Below are 15,166 nucleotides of genomic sequence, written 5' to 3'. Positions count from 1 at the left end.
TTGATTTTTGGAATTCTGTCACCTTCTGTAGTGAGTTCTTCCAAAAATATAATTTTTTCCAATAATAATGTGTCAAACTGGCTGTCTTGAGTACCGAAATAGGAAGGGTAACTGCAGTTGGAGCACAACTTACCTGACCATGTTCAACAACATAACATCAGCAAACATTTGTTGAATTTTACGTACTGTATTTAATCTTGAAATAATTAAAAAGCAAACACCACACACCTTTCTTCCTCTTGTAACCATCTTCGGTCCTCTAGGGAGCAAATACTAATCTCGGAGTATCCAGTAACAAGCGTTCTCCAAGCCTACCTGAAATACCTTTCTACCAAAGAAACTTTGTAGAGGAACTTGCAACTACTTGACTGTTCTCTGTTCTGTCACATGTTTACCATGGCTTTTAACAGCACAGAGTAACCCACTAATAAATCAAGAGTTCCAGTGTTAAAGAGTCATCTTGTAAGAAGCCTTCAGTACTAATTTTCTGTCTGGCTGGACTTTGTTTTGGGTTGCTGTGCAACATGCATATGCTAAAAGGCATACATTATAGGTTTCTTGAGGGGTGGGCTGGTGTGGAAGAAGATGACAATTATTAGTGGCAAGACAGCCATATGGAACAAAAAAGCCCCTTATTAAGTATAAGGTGACTTACAAGTAAGGGTATTACTTGCTTCTACAGGTGGTTTAGACAAACATAGATGTGTTTAATGTCCACATTTACATATTTGGTAACTAATTATTTTGAGAAATCATTAAGTTAAATTTGCTTTTAATTGGATAGCCTGCTCATGTAGGCAGGCAGATGTGTGCAGTACTTCAGAGCTATTAGTGCCCAGGCACAACAGCTGATTTTAGTTCCCATTTGAGTGCTTGTCAAAAATTGCTTGAGAAGAGGTTTCTTGCCCACCAGCTGGCTACCCTTTTTCACTTATCTAAGAGTTGGGACTGTGCAGAATTTCAGTGGTATGGTGCCATTTTTTCTATAAACAAAACATTGGGAAGAAGCTACTCTTCCTAAACCTAGCAGTGGACTTCTTCCTCTATGGGCTTTCCTTTCCACAGTGTATCTGAAGAGCTGGCAGCAATTCAAGATAATTGGTACTTGCTGCTTTCAGCAAGTTCAACAGTGTTCTCTGTTTTGTCTTCCTAAGTAATACATACAGGTCACAACCGACTCATCTGTAAACTTCACAAAACAGTTTAAAGCTTTAATTTTTTCATTTGCTCTCCAGAACTTTGTTTGTTCTTTAAGGGGTAGGCCTGGAAATGTTAGTCGTGCATCAGTAGTATGGAAGAACTGTTAATTCCATAGCAGTGTTGGTTCCCCTCTTTGTAAATTATTCAAGTATAAACTCACTTCTGTTTGGCTTACCCAGATGGTTTGTGAGTCCACATGACCCAGATATTCCAAAGGAAGCAGTGTTATTGTGGGATACTGTTAAGACATACAAGCTGCATGTATGGCTAATGCCCAATGACTTAATGAAGGAGGTAGCTAAGGGTCTGGTGCCAAATGTCCAGGTTGTCGAAAGCCTCTGGCGGGCATGGAAATGGCCTATTTAACTTTTCTCTGATCATAGTTGGCTTTTTGTTTGTTCTTGCCCCACACGTGAAAGGGATCTGGCTATGATTACTGATACGACCAGAAGTTTCTGCTTAGCCTCAAGATAGGAACGCCACTGAAGAGATGGAGTATGTACAAGTAGTACTACAATACTTGTTGAACAATCAAGTAAACCAGTATTCTTACTCAGATGCACTTGTACCAAGATCTTGTATCTAGTTTGGTTTATGTAGGCTGTCAGCATACTGGATGATCAATTACACTTTTCTAGTTCTCTGGAGGCTTGTAATTATGGCTGAGTTTTTGTGCTGTTTTTTCCCCCAACACGTAGTGTCCTGCTTTCCAGGTAACACTGCATCACTGGGGGAAAAGGAAAGAAAAGCATGGAATTCTAATAAATATCAAAGTAGTACGGCCATCCTAATTCCTTTTTTTATATTACTCCATGCTGCCCCTTATGCATCAGAGAAGATCTCTGTAAAAAGCAGAAGGGCTGTTCAGCTGTCATGCTAAAATTCTTTCCTGCTGTGATGCCTCGAAAACGCTTACTGAAACTAGATGATCAATAAATGGAGAACATTAAATCTGAAGCGATTATAAGTGTATTTTCATTTTTTGGTAGGCTGATGGGGGGTGGACTTTTTACTGCATCTGTACCATCTGGTGCACTGCTCTTGTACGGTGCCATCACAAAGCAGACAGGAGCACCACGAGTCTTATAATTTCTGCATATCTTCAGAGGCACGTACGAGTGATTTCAAACCAAACCAGAAGGTGCTTGGGTTTTAAAGAGAGGCTGTAATAATACTGCTTCCTGCCCAGGCAAATCCTCAACAGAAAATGAGATTGCTGATTCCCCAGGTGCAAAACATAGCAGTTGTTTGAAATCTGATCTTGGTTGCTACTCAGAAATTCAACTAAGACTAAATCTGATCAGGCAGTAATAACTGTTTCCTTGCAGTTACTCAAGATGATCAATAGCACCCATAAAGCAGTGGTTTAAGTTAGCTACATTGTCACTGAGCTGCAAAACATGAGACAGGCCCTGTTTCGTGCTATGTCTAGAAAACTACAGTCTCTGGCTTGCCTAGGCCTAGTTCTGGTTTTGCTGTTTTATCCAATGGGCACAGAAAACTTAAGATATGAGGCAGAGCGACTTTTCAAAGATCACTTAATGGTGAAGTCAGGAAAAAATTACATCTGTAAAACAACACTGTGCATAATGCGTTCAAACATTTATTTGAATTTTGCTCTCAAAAGCAAACAGAAAAATTGCTGTTGCATCGGTGTAGAGTATTTTGGTATTTCTGTTGCATAAAGGCAGGAAAGATCATGAGCAATGAAAACAGTCGAGGGTCAGCTATGTTGTACACATGGCTGCGGAAAATGATCCTGTTACTGTTTCTTGGTCGTGGCCCGTCTTGACTCTCAACCACACTTTTTACCCACCGGGCACAGATCCGGGTGCTAGGACTGTTGACTCTGAAACAAAAGCAATACATGCAGGAACTGAAGTAACGATGATTCGAGTAAAAGCCGAGCGCTGAGTAAGAGACCCCGTCAGATTGCAAACCCGTGCTGGCACTTCCAGTAGCTGTGCTGGAACTGGGTGAGCAGGAGAAGGCACACGCTGCTTTTGGGGTGTGCTAAAGCCAGTGCACGCCGGTGGCTTTCAGTGCAGGCCGAACCGCAGGTGAAGCGAAGGCGGCCGTCACGCCCTGGCCCCGGCTGCGCTCTCCCCTGGCGCCGGGCGGTTTTCTCCCGCGTTTCCCAGCCCTCCGGCTCTGGCCGTCGGTGTTTTACTGCCAACGCGGCCATCGCGCTGTTCAACGGCCGGATCGCCCGGACAAGAAGCCTTATCTCGGGGAGGAGGAGGAGGGGAGAGGGAAGGGACACCCCAGAGCGGTTAAAACCAGCCGCCGGCTGCCTCCTGCCGCTGCTCCCGGGCGAAACGCCTCAGGCGCAGAGCCGGAGGCCGGTGGGCCCCGCCGCCTCCTGAGGGGACGGGGAGCGGGCGGGGCGAGGCCGACCCGCCGGCTGGCTCCCAGGGGGCCGTTCGCTGGTTGAGGCGGGGAGGAGCCGCCGGTATAAAGCGGAGCGGTGCCAACCCCGGCCCGGCGTGCCCGGGGTTCCCGCTGAGAGCAGGCGGCGGCCGGAGCGGGGCGGGGGGCGTCCCGCTGGTCTCGCGAGAGCGCCAGGCTCGGGCGGCGGGGCGGGCGGCGGCTCTCGCGAGAGCCGCGGCCCCGGACCCAACATGGCGGAAGGTAAGGGGGGGAGCCCGGGCGAGGGGCCGGGCGGGGCCGCGGCCGCCGGGTGCGCGGGTAGCGCCGCTGGCCGGGGTGGCTTCTCCGCTCGCAGGGGACCGGGGCAGCCTCCGTGTGGGGCTTCTGCTTTTTTCCTCTGTGGGACTGGCTCGGCCCTGCCCGCGGCGGGTGGGCCAGGCCGCCCCCGAGGTGAACGTGAAATGGCGGGGGGGGGGGGGGGGGGGGGTCTGCCCTGCCCGGGGCCGCGGGCTGGTACTCCCGGGGGTAGGGCGGGCCTGGCGTGGGCGCCTTTGCCCCTCAGGGAGGGGGATTTGGGGGGGTTGCTGTGGCTCTGGGCTGTAGTGGGTGGTGGGGAGCCAGCCGGGACGTCCCGCCGACTCCCTCCCCGCACTTCGCCGGTCAGGCGGGAGCTGCGGTGGGTGATGCCGCCTGTCCCGGGGCTGCCGGGACGAGGAGAGCCCGGCGCGGTCTGTCGGAGTCGCTGCGGGCGGCGGCTTTTCGTGGAGTAAGGCGGAGAGGCTGTGCTGCAGCCTCCGGGTCACTTGCTGCTGGGGGTCCCTTTGTCAAATTTGGGCTCTAATGAGATCTGCAGGACTCCTAGACTGCTCTTGTTTTGCTTGGAGGCTGTCAGTTACACCATTTCGAAACTAATTTAACTGAGGTAATGGAATTTGAAAAGACACTTGGATTTTTACAGTCCTCCTTTCTGCAAGACAGAAGCTTCCTCTTTTCCTCCCTGGAGGGAACCAAGTCGGCAAACTGAGCTAAAATGCCCCAAGTTACAAAGGAGACGAAGGCTCTAACTTACAGTCTTAAAAGCACAGCCTTTGACTCTTGAAGTGCAACTCTCAGACAGTGGTAGAATTTTAAAACCACCTGTGGAAGATTAACTAGGATATAGCATATGCTGATCTTCTGGCATGCATCAGCCAAGAAGATGCTGCAGTCAAGCTGGTTTAATAAATCCTTAGAGCAACTCCTCACTTTTTGTGTGCTAAAGTACCACTGTTTCATATGTAGCTGGCTAGCCTCTTAGACTTGCTTTTAAGCCTTGGTGACCCAGTTCTGGTGGGCATTAGATGTCAAAGATGTCTTCAGGTGGTGAAACTTTTGCTACTGAGACCCGCAAGGACCTGAGGCTCTGGTTCAGTGTCCCGCTCTGTGGAATGAACCTGCAGCTGATGCAAGCCCAGTTTCAGACATCTATACTTATCAAAGATTCTTCCCTAATTCAAGTAATTCTCTGATCTTTTGGCTAAAGAAGGCACATGACCAATGAGTGATCCTGCGTGAACAGGAGTAATAAGTTGGAGTTGTAGCTCTCCCCACTCAGTTTCTTCTGATATCTGGGTGGAGGGGCTCATTTTGTCCCTTCAAACAAGTAGCTATTTGCAGCAACGCTTCTCTAGTTAAGAACTGATGGTATTGGAGAGTCAGCTGAAAAGTGAAGGCTTATTAAGGAAGGGAGCTTGTCAAACTGTGGTCATCTGCTCAGAAGCTGAGTGCCTTTTTGTTTTGGAAGCATGGACTCTGTATGGAAGTCCTGAATTAGATTTATTGCAATTATTAGCTACAAATTGATTGAACAGTTTATAAAGAAAAGAGCCGAGCTTGCTTGTCTGATTTCTGTGAGAGTTCTGTACCACCAATACCAGAGGATACTAGGTTACATGCAGGCATGGGTAAAAATTGTTGGATTAATGCTTGAATCTAAAGCAATAGGAAGTATGCTGTAGCACTTTGGGATGGTTGTCAGGGTAAAGATTATAAGTGTGCAAAAATGAGGAGGAACAACAAAACAACTTGTACAGCCTTGTGGAGGTGGGGGTCAGAGTGTGGAGCAGTGGATGAAGGACTTGAGGGGGTAAGGAAATATGTTTTTCTGAAATATTTCACTCGGGTCCACTTCATAAATAAACAAAAGCTTCTGTGACTGCTTTTGATGGGTGGGGTGGGCAGTGTAATGGGTTCCGCTAGACCTTCCCTCTAGTTTTTGGTACATGCTATCTGTCACCACACTGCCTGTTACCTCCCTGCTTATCTCTTTGGATTCAGCTATCTAGTTGCTCTTGAGTACTTTTGTGCCTTCTCCTATGAGAACATTTCAGTAGCCTTTTCTGGAAGTCCTCTTTAATATCTTTGACATGGAACATAAACTTCTGCCTGTTCATGAGATGCTAGTCTATCTGCCAGAAAGCTGTTAACAACACTGCTTTTATTTTGTCTAGCCATCTGTTAACTCTGTACCTGGACTATGGGCTCAGAAAAGGAGTCACTTTGTGTATGCCTCTGCTGAACCCAGGCATCCTCTCACTGATGCATGTGGATTGATGTTTAGCCAGAGACTTACTGGTATCTTCCAGTGAGTCTGTCCTTTCAGTGTCTTGATGCAAAGAACTTCATTAGGTGTGTGCATGCATGCAGTAATTGTACATTATACTTGGGAGACAGTGAGGTGAATGGTCATACGTAATGTGGACTGGCAATAATATGTGCTCTGTCAAAGTGATTGCCAGCTTGAAGATACAATGGTCATTTTGCATTGATTTTTAAAAAGTGATGATACTTCTCCCTCCTTCCAAAATTGAGAACTGTAAATAGTAAGCCTGGAGTTGTGGTGCAACTTGTTTAAATAGAGGTAGTGCTTCTACCTGAGATCGAGCAGGTTTCACTTTTGAAGCAATTCTTATTAACTCTCCTATTAACTCTTTAAATGAACAGTATACAGAGAAAACTTGAAGCTTTGCTCTTTTGCAGTGAATGTTGATTAACTGGACATTGAGGACTGTCTTGAATGTGCACTTGAAATGTGCTGTAAGACAAATATTGTCTGCAAGTGTGCAGTAGTAGCTACTACACAACTGGTGTGCGTGGTGTTGTGTAGAATAAGAGAAACTCTTACTTTACAACTCTTGTAATTCTTACAATAAACAAATACCTATCAGTCCCTCTCACTGAGGTCGCAGGAAGCGTAGGCTGTCAATCTGACAACAACATTTTTCAAAGCTTCACTTCTTCGAGGTACTTTCACTGCCAGTAGTGATTGTCTTGGATTGCCCTGGAAGCAGCAGTAACAAACTTGATTGTTTGTTATGCATAAAGTCTGAGCTACTGCTGGTTGAGGGTTTAAGGTTCTGCATTGTGTCCTATTGACTTCAGAGTAATTTGGAGCCAGTGAGCTGACTTCGGTAAAATGACAGTATTTGAGATGTTACCTTCTGGTACTGATTCTTTATTCCCACCTTCACGCTCTGATTGCTTGACTGGAAGATGCAGTATTTCTTTAAGATTATATATGCTATGAGGTTCAGCAGGCAACTTCTTGTTCCTAGCATTTGAATTTGTATAGCACCTAAAAATCTCACTGTATGAACAGTGGTGGTGTTCATATACTGATTTTTGGCATGGTTCTTAAAGTGTCTTTCAGTCATCACTCTTGACTTCTATCAGACTTGTGCCCTCCCTGCTGTAGCAGTAGCACTTGCTTTGTGCCACCCTTGACATCTTCCTTATGAATCAGTTGGGAAGGAGCCGTTGCTCAAGAGACATGTCCTTCTAGCTCTGGGAACACTGAAACTGCATTTATCTTCAGATAGAAAGACCAGAGCAGAATTTCAAACCCTCTTTGAGGGTTGGTAGGGTGTTGGTAGCACAATTCTGAAATCATAGTATATTTCAATAGAATAAGGAAAGTATCCCAAAGGAGATGATACCTATTAATTTCTAAAGGATGAAGCTAAATAAAAGGCTGCTGAAGGAAGTACACTGCCAAACCTGCTTAAGTAGTATTAACTGAAGAGTAAAATAGGGTAAATTACTTTCTGATTATCCATTACAGTAATTGTTAAGTTAAAAGACTTACGAGGGAGTGTTTGCTGCAGCAGTCCATAGATGAAAGACTAAATGAGGCATTCTGTCTGCAGCTGGGCAAAAGCAGGATGCTCTGCCCTGGGGACCTGTGTTGGAGCAAGGCCAAGGTCAGCTATGCTGTTGAACTTTTCTAGAGAAGAAAGAAGAAAACACTGGTCAATAGAGCTCGGTTTCTCATTGTTTGTAGTAGTGACTTGCATTTAGTAAATAATTGAGAAGAATTGTTGAACAGTGAATTCCTGGCTGGTAGGGAGTAATCTTATAGGAACTTTCCTCCTTAAAATCATTGGTTAGCTTCCAAATTTCTCCTCCCTGCCCCCTCTCATTTTAGGACTGGTTTTGGATTTGTACCTTATTCAGAAGATCAACTTAATGATGGGGGGAAACAAGCACAGTGATTGAAAGCTACATATAGTTTGTGCAACTAATTCATAAATAAGTATTCATAAGTTGGACTGTTTTTAAGCACCTGTACAGATGTTTCCTTCTAGCAGTGCGGTAGAGGTTTTTCATACAGGTGGCCTGGGTTGAGTTCAGTGAACTAACTTAGCACAACATGTTGTGGAGTGACCATTTAAGTGTGGTGGAAAAGCAGGTTCTGCAATGGGATGGAAATACTTGACTGGGGATCAGATTTCCAGGTGCTCTTGCTGTGCTACTCCTGATTTGAGATAGCTACCATGGACCTGACTCTGCACAGTGATGCCTTGTCAGTGCAGTGCCTCCAGTGGAGGAATGTGTGTGTGCCAGTAGCAAGTAGAGTTTTATATATATTTTTGATTGGCCTTTACAACATAGATTCTGGGGAGAATCTGTTTTCCACTCTGTCCATTTCTTAAAGAGTGTCTTAGCTGACAGTGTGAGGAGTTCTAAACAGGTCAGTTAAGTACTCTGAGGCAGATATGGTATGTCAGCAACTGTTCTAATACTCACTTGTGTTTGATGCCTCAGCTGTGAAGTCAAACAGCATCTTAACTGAAAAAATGGGTAAGAACCAAAGAGTTAGTCCTCTATACCACTGTAATTCCCACAGTCAGACTCTCATGCTTTTAGAAATCTTGTGGCATTCCTGATTGGACAGGATTCAGGAACTTGTAAGTGGCTTCTATCACTGTTCTGATTATTTTCGATGTGTTTATGGCTAGCAATGATGTAAAATAAAAGATTTAATATTGGGGGGTGAGACGCTCAAGTAGCGTGAAAGAGGAGAGACTCTTACTGGAGTGTTCTGTGATTAAATGAGATGTGTAATGTGCTTGTAGGGTTAAGTTACCCACAGATGCAAAAAAAAGGTGTGCATGTTTCAACCTTGTAGTAACACTGTGTGCCTCTGCAGAGGAGGTGGCCAAGCTGGAAAAGCACCTGATGCTTCTCCGCCAGGAGTATGTAAAGCTGCAGAAGAAACTAGTTGATACAGAAAGGAGATGCAATCTTCTGGCTGCTGAGGCTAACCAAGACAATGCCAGTGACACCTTCATCAGTCGACTTCTTGCCATTGTAGCTGAACTCTATCAGCAGGAGCAGTACAGGTAAGAAATCCCCCTTTGGGCGAAGGGCTATTACAGGAACCTTTGACTTTGCAGTAGGTACTAGTCTTAAACAAGGAAAATTCTTTCTCTACTGCCTGGTATGAATAGGGTCCACAGCTGCAGTTGGAAGAGAATGCTAAGGTCAGGTAGCATACTGAATCCAGTTCTTGAATCAAGAGCTCTAAGTAGAAGTTTATCTCTGAGGCTGACATTTAAGACAAGTTTAAAGAAAACTGATCATTTTCACTGTCAACAGCAAAGCTCCCTTTGAACAGAAGTAATTTTAAACTGATCTATATGTAGCTGATGGATTAATTGGATGATTATCTACTACAGACTGGAAAGATCTCCTTTCTTGAAAGGATATGTCCTTGAGACCAGTTCTGTATTCCTGTTGTATGTGTAAAGAAGCCTGATTAAATTGGCTTGTCTGATTGTATGATGTAACAGGTCTTAGACAGTGATCTGTGTGACTTAGTGGTATAAACGATATTGTATCTTTGAATCTCAACACAAAATTAGGTTTAATGGTTTCTTTTCCACAGGCACATTAAGGATCACCTTCAATACTGTAGATGCCTTCACTGATTTAGTTCTGAGATTACAATGACACTTATCAATTTCTTTGCTATTACTGAAAGCAACATAGTGTCAATATAGTAAAGGAGTTCAGTCAGGTAAGGGGAGAATACATAGTTTTGTTTAAAATTTCCTTCCCCTAACACCTCTTCATGAGCCTCCCTGAGAAAAGGCTCTGTGCCTGGCGAGAACTTATTATAGCATGCTGGGTAAAAGATTTGTTAGGTAGCATATGTCAGATGAGTTGGATCGCTTCATTTCTGTTCAGCATATGAGTTTTAAAGGCGTAGAATAGAATAGTGGTCTAAAAGGACGTACAAGTCATAAAATGAGAAAGGTAAGTTTAAGTGCAAGTTTAACATCTCTGTATTTTGTACTGTAGTTTATAGCAGTGCTTTGATTTAGAAAATGGTCTGGAAAGTACTCCTACACAGTCAGAACATTTGCAAGCTATGGGACTTTAAAATAAACAGGGTAGGTACTTTCTAACTACAAAGGATAACCTGGTGTTAAAGGGGTCAGGATGAAATCAGTGTTCTTGACAGCTGGTCTCCTGGGAACTGGGGATTCTTGGAGTCTGCCTTAGACTACTGTCAAACATTGTTTGTTCTGTTGCTGGTCTTGCCTGAAACCATTGGTGCTTAGCTGACAGTATTAGTATGGACACTGCAACATAAATATTTAACCTCAAGATTGTTGGATTTCCCTGTTTTCTACAATAATTCCCTTGCAGTTTATTCCAAAAAGGTTAACCTCCCCACACCCCCAATGCTTTAAATACTAATGACTCATTGCATTTTTCCCTAGAAAAATAAGAATTGTTGTTTGGCAACACGTTCTACTTAACCATTGAAACGTGTTTTGATGTCTCAAACAACTTGAACCTAAATGTGGATACCAGGACATAGATACTATGGAGATGCTGAATCTGTATGTATCTAAGCACAGGGGAAGTCTGTGTTATACATGTATATGCTTTATTCCTCTTATCAGTGATCTGAAGATAAAGGTTGGGGACAAGCACATCAGTGCTCACAAATTTGTCTTGGCGGCACGCAGTGATACTTGGAGTCTTGCCAACCTTGCCTCAACAGAGGAGCTGGATCTGTCAGGTCAGTCATTGCTTATAATATGATGCTTTGATTGTTTTTAGGATGACTGAAAGGGCCTGTTGGGGAAAGGTTACTTATGTACCTTTCAGACTGCTACTGTCCACAAAAAGTGGTGCTTAATCCGTTAATTATGGAGCTCTGTCTCTGAAACACGGTAGTACGCTTGTGAACTTGGTGCTAGTGCTAGTTAAATCAATAACCTACCTTCTTTCTCTTTAATGAACAGGGGTTGAGAATGGTGGCCTGTTTGTCTTTTCTAGAGTCAACTAAACATAATGAAAAACAAATCTATATGGAGGAGCTTGACTTCTTCCTTTCTAAGGACAGGGCTTTTTGAGGTAGTGTGCATAATTTCTCTGAAGTGTGTCATGGAAATACCTTGCTTCTTGTTAACATAGTGTGTGTGAAATGAATACAAATACTGATGTGTTATTAAAAAGCTATTTGCTTTGGCACTTTGATACCTTTGCAAAATAGGCGAGGAAGAGAAGTTTTCTGAAAGTCTTCTACAAGATGGTGTTTTGTCCTGCTGTAGCTGTTTCTCTGGCATGTACTTACACTGGGCAGTGTTTCTGCAGATCGAACCTCTTGACAGGCTTTTCTTCTGTACTTAACAGAATAAGAGTCTTATACAATTAATTTGTGAGCAATAAAAACAGGCATGAAGTTAAGCAGGTTTGCTGGCTGGCATGTTGAATATTAAGCATTGGCTTCACTTTCTGCACTTAATCTTATTATGAATCCTATGTGCAGGCAGACGGGAAAGAAGCAAGTCACAGCAAGCTAGTTTTATGAGACAGCATAGGCTTTCTTGCAAAAGGATTTATGGATCTTTCTACAGCCACAAAAAACAGATGCCAAGGAGTTTTTAAATTGAGTGCTGTGCTAACAGAAGATTATTACTGAAAAGCTCTTATGTTAATTGTACTTTCATTGCAAGTGGCAGTCCATAGCATTTCTAGCTCCACATTGAAGCTAATCTGAGAATCTCAAATGTAACTGCGGTCTTGCATGTTTAGCAATGCAAGCACTTCCTATTACAGAATGATGCTTAAAATACGTGCTAGTAAATGATACTTTCCACTGTGTAAAATTGAATTCTTTATAAAATTTGATAAATGGCAAAAGGATTAATTAAGTTATGGAATAGTTGTAGCAAGCAACAAGCTGTTCCCTAAAAACTGTTAGGGTTTTCTTAAGAGGTTCTTCTGAATAACTTGCAAGCTAAGATTGCCTGAATCCTAACTTCAAAATATAGGCAGCATTTAAAATTGAGTGTTTTTAGAGTTCATGTAATCTGCAGAATTTTCTACTCTTTAAGAAGGGTAGAAGGAGATGAACACAGGCTCTCTTGTCAGGAGGGAGAAAATGAACTCTTACCTCTGCCAAGGCAGAGCTGATATTACAGCTCAAGTAGGCTTTCTGATTACTTCAAGCTTGGCGAAAGATACTTGTCTTACTAAAACCTTCTGTTTCTTAGGAGGCAGTCTACATGCTATGCCAAGTAGTTGTCTGGTATTCTGCAAATAATCTGGGGCAACCCTCCATGTGAAGGAGATGTTTTAGGATGGGTGTTTCAGTGTCTTAAATGTGTATGTTTTCATTTTAAAACCAAACAAAATGGCTTCAGGGACTAATGTTATTTTTCTAAATGAATGGTATTTTTTGTTGTAATTGGTTTGATAGTACACTATGGAGTAATTCTCGTCTACATCCCTGTAAGCAGGTTTGTCACTATACTTCAGACTAGGTGACAAAGGTCCCTGGTCATTGGGCTTCTGTATCTTGTGTCCTGTGGTGTAGGTTTCTATCTTTCTTGCTGTGTAAAAGCATAAGGCTTTTGATTAGTGTTGTAAACACTTGAAATCTAACCAGCTGCTTAGACTCTTTTGCACCTTTCCTAGAAATGGTTCACAGCAGTTTTAACTACTTTGTAGTCATTACCAAGGTGTAAGTACCTTTATTGGAATGCAACAGTTCATAACATATGGCTCTGATATCAAAGAAGCAGGATTCTTAAATCAAAAAGGGAATTTGTGCTTGTCAAATGTAGATGTGGGTTTAGCCATATGCGAGGTACCAAAGACTTTAAAGGGGCATCGCTGGCCTCTAAATATGCAATATCTGTGTAGCAGGTAGGAGATGTTAGAGGGGTCCCTGCATTCTGTACAGTGTTCCAATGGAAAAAAGATTTTCTTGCTTGGTGCCAGCATTGTTACTAGCTTCAACTTCTGAGCAGTTTTGCCTCTGTTTTGACACTTTGATTGAATTAAAGCCATACAGTTTCAACGAGGCTATCTTTTTTCCATGGTAGCTGTGACTTTAACAGTCAGAGGAATAGTAGCTACTTGAACAGGTGATTGTTGTTTGGGTATTTTATTAATCCCTGTTGCTCCCTGTACCAGATGCTGACCCAGAGGTAACCATGGCAATGCTGCGGTGGATCTACACAGATGAACTTGAGCTAAGAGAAGATGATATCTTCTTGACAGAGCTCATGAAACTAGCTAATAAATTTCAGCTCCAGCTACTTAGGGAAAGGTGAGTCTTGGTAAATACAGTGGATCTTCTTGAACTGTTCAACCTTGTTTGAATAGAAATAAGGTGACAGCTGCTGGCAATTGGATAAAATTTTGCCTTTTCAAGGTCTTGAGCTTTTAATAATACAGTATGACATTCAGTTTATCACAGGAAATGGAGCCTTGTACTACAGTTAAACTATAGCAGTTTTTCTTATAGCTTTTATGTTTGCTTTCCAGTTCTTCTCCCAGTCAAACTAATAACCCTAATTTGGCATTAAGATGAAGTAGAGATCAGTATATTAGTAACAAGCTCTGGAGAGTTGCAGGAAAGGAATTGTTAGAGAATGCTAGGAAGAGTCAATAGCAAGGAGTCTGCAATATTAAAATACCACAGGTGAAATTTATTTTAACTTAAATACCTGTTCTGTGTATCTTGGCAGCTTTTCTTCATAAAGAAGGTTAAAATAACAGTACAATATTTTGCTATTTTGAGGAGATTATGATTACACCATTCTAGTAGGGGCTAGGTTGTTATCTTGAATGTTTAGAATGCTCTAAATAACCATTTAGAGTTAGTGAGAAGCCCGAATGTACAACTTCGTTTTGTGCAACTTTGAAGCCTTGAATTTAGTCGAAGTACCCTTTGATATAATCTTTTGCCCAAGGAGTGTCTGGGGCTGTAGCAGTACATGGCACTTGTAATCTATAATTTAAGTGTGACTCAACATGAAGCAAACTAAATTGCTCTCAATTCTTCAGACTAAAGAAGCTGACATCTCTAAGGTCAGTGCTAGAATTGCCTTCAAGCTTTGTACCAGCCTAAAACTGTCTGCATGTTGTTGTACTAGCTAAACATTCCTCAGCTGTTGTCTGGTCATGGTAGTCTAGTGACAAGTCCATGTACGTATGCTACTAGTAATTATTAGATGTCTTGCTAGGTATCTGCACCTGGTGACAAGTATTTCATTTTTGGGTCTTAATATCTGCTTGGAAATCACTGGTATGTTTAACTTTATCTTTATTTTGAGGTACTTGGATTTTCTTCCCATAAACTCAAACTAATAGCTTCACACCTATAAAGATTAGGTGGATCTGCTTATCCCTTCTCTTTATTAAACGAATAGCTATATCTGGCTTGCCTGTTTGTAGCTTTGGCACAAAAGCTGCTTGTGATCACTATAGTACTTCTAAAGAATAGACATCTTCCCTACTTCATAACAGTCAATGAACTTCAGTTTGTTCCTTTGGGAGAGCTAGGATGTCTGTCTCCACTTGCAGGATCCTGCAGTGTGTGTTGTTATGGGACCTTAGCTTAGATGGACTCTAATAGGAGTCTGCTCTTAAGGAAGCTGTGTTACAGGGCTTCTGATTGAAGTATGTTTATGCTGCTTAGCCTTATAGTAAGACCATTTTCTACTGGCATCTAGGAAAAGGAGTATTTAGGACCCTGTTACACCATGGGAGAGTGATTACAGTAAAGCTGTTTCCTGATTACTGAACACTGGCTTTCCTATTTTGACAGATGTGAAAAAGGAGTTATGTCACTAGTTAATGTCAGGAACTGCATTCGTTTCTATCAGACTGCTGAGGAGCTGAATGCTAGCACTCTTCTGAACTATTGTGCTGAGATAATTGCTAGTCACTGGGTAAGTACTGTCAGAAGCAAGAGGAAAAATGTTTGCAGAGTATAGGAACTTAATCAGTAAAATTTTGCTTAACTTGC

General features: G+C 42.7%; 1 protein-coding gene across 2 annotated transcripts in view; it reads left to right on the top strand.

Moving 5' to 3' along the window:
• The first annotated feature begins 3,601 nt into the window (after positions 1-3,601).
• The window catches only part of ANKFY1 (ankyrin repeat and FYVE domain containing 1), a 35,558-nt gene continuing 23,993 nt past the window's right edge, over positions 3,602-15,166 (top strand). The window contains exons 1-5 of one of the 2 annotated variants that reach the window (XM_069791460.1): positions 3,602-3,831; positions 9,038-9,230; positions 10,803-10,921; positions 13,327-13,462; positions 14,966-15,089. In XM_069791460.1, coding sequence (XP_069647561.1) covers positions 3,822-3,831; positions 9,038-9,230; positions 10,803-10,921; positions 13,327-13,462; positions 14,966-15,089 — 582 coding nt within the window. In that variant the 5' untranslated portion in view covers positions 3,602-3,821. Of the gene's footprint in view, positions 3,832-9,037; positions 9,231-10,802; positions 10,922-11,158; positions 11,260-13,326; positions 13,463-14,965; positions 15,090-15,166 lie in introns of those variants that run through there. The other variant, XM_069791461.1, reaches the window with a different exon arrangement.

This window comes from Haliaeetus albicilla, chromosome 9 (genome assembly GCF_947461875.1).
Source record: "Haliaeetus albicilla chromosome 9, bHalAlb1.1, whole genome shotgun sequence".
In the NCBI taxonomy this organism is placed as follows: domain Eukaryota; kingdom Metazoa; phylum Chordata; class Aves; order Accipitriformes; family Accipitridae; genus Haliaeetus; species Haliaeetus albicilla.
This window is presented reverse-complemented; position numbering and strand designations above follow the sequence as displayed.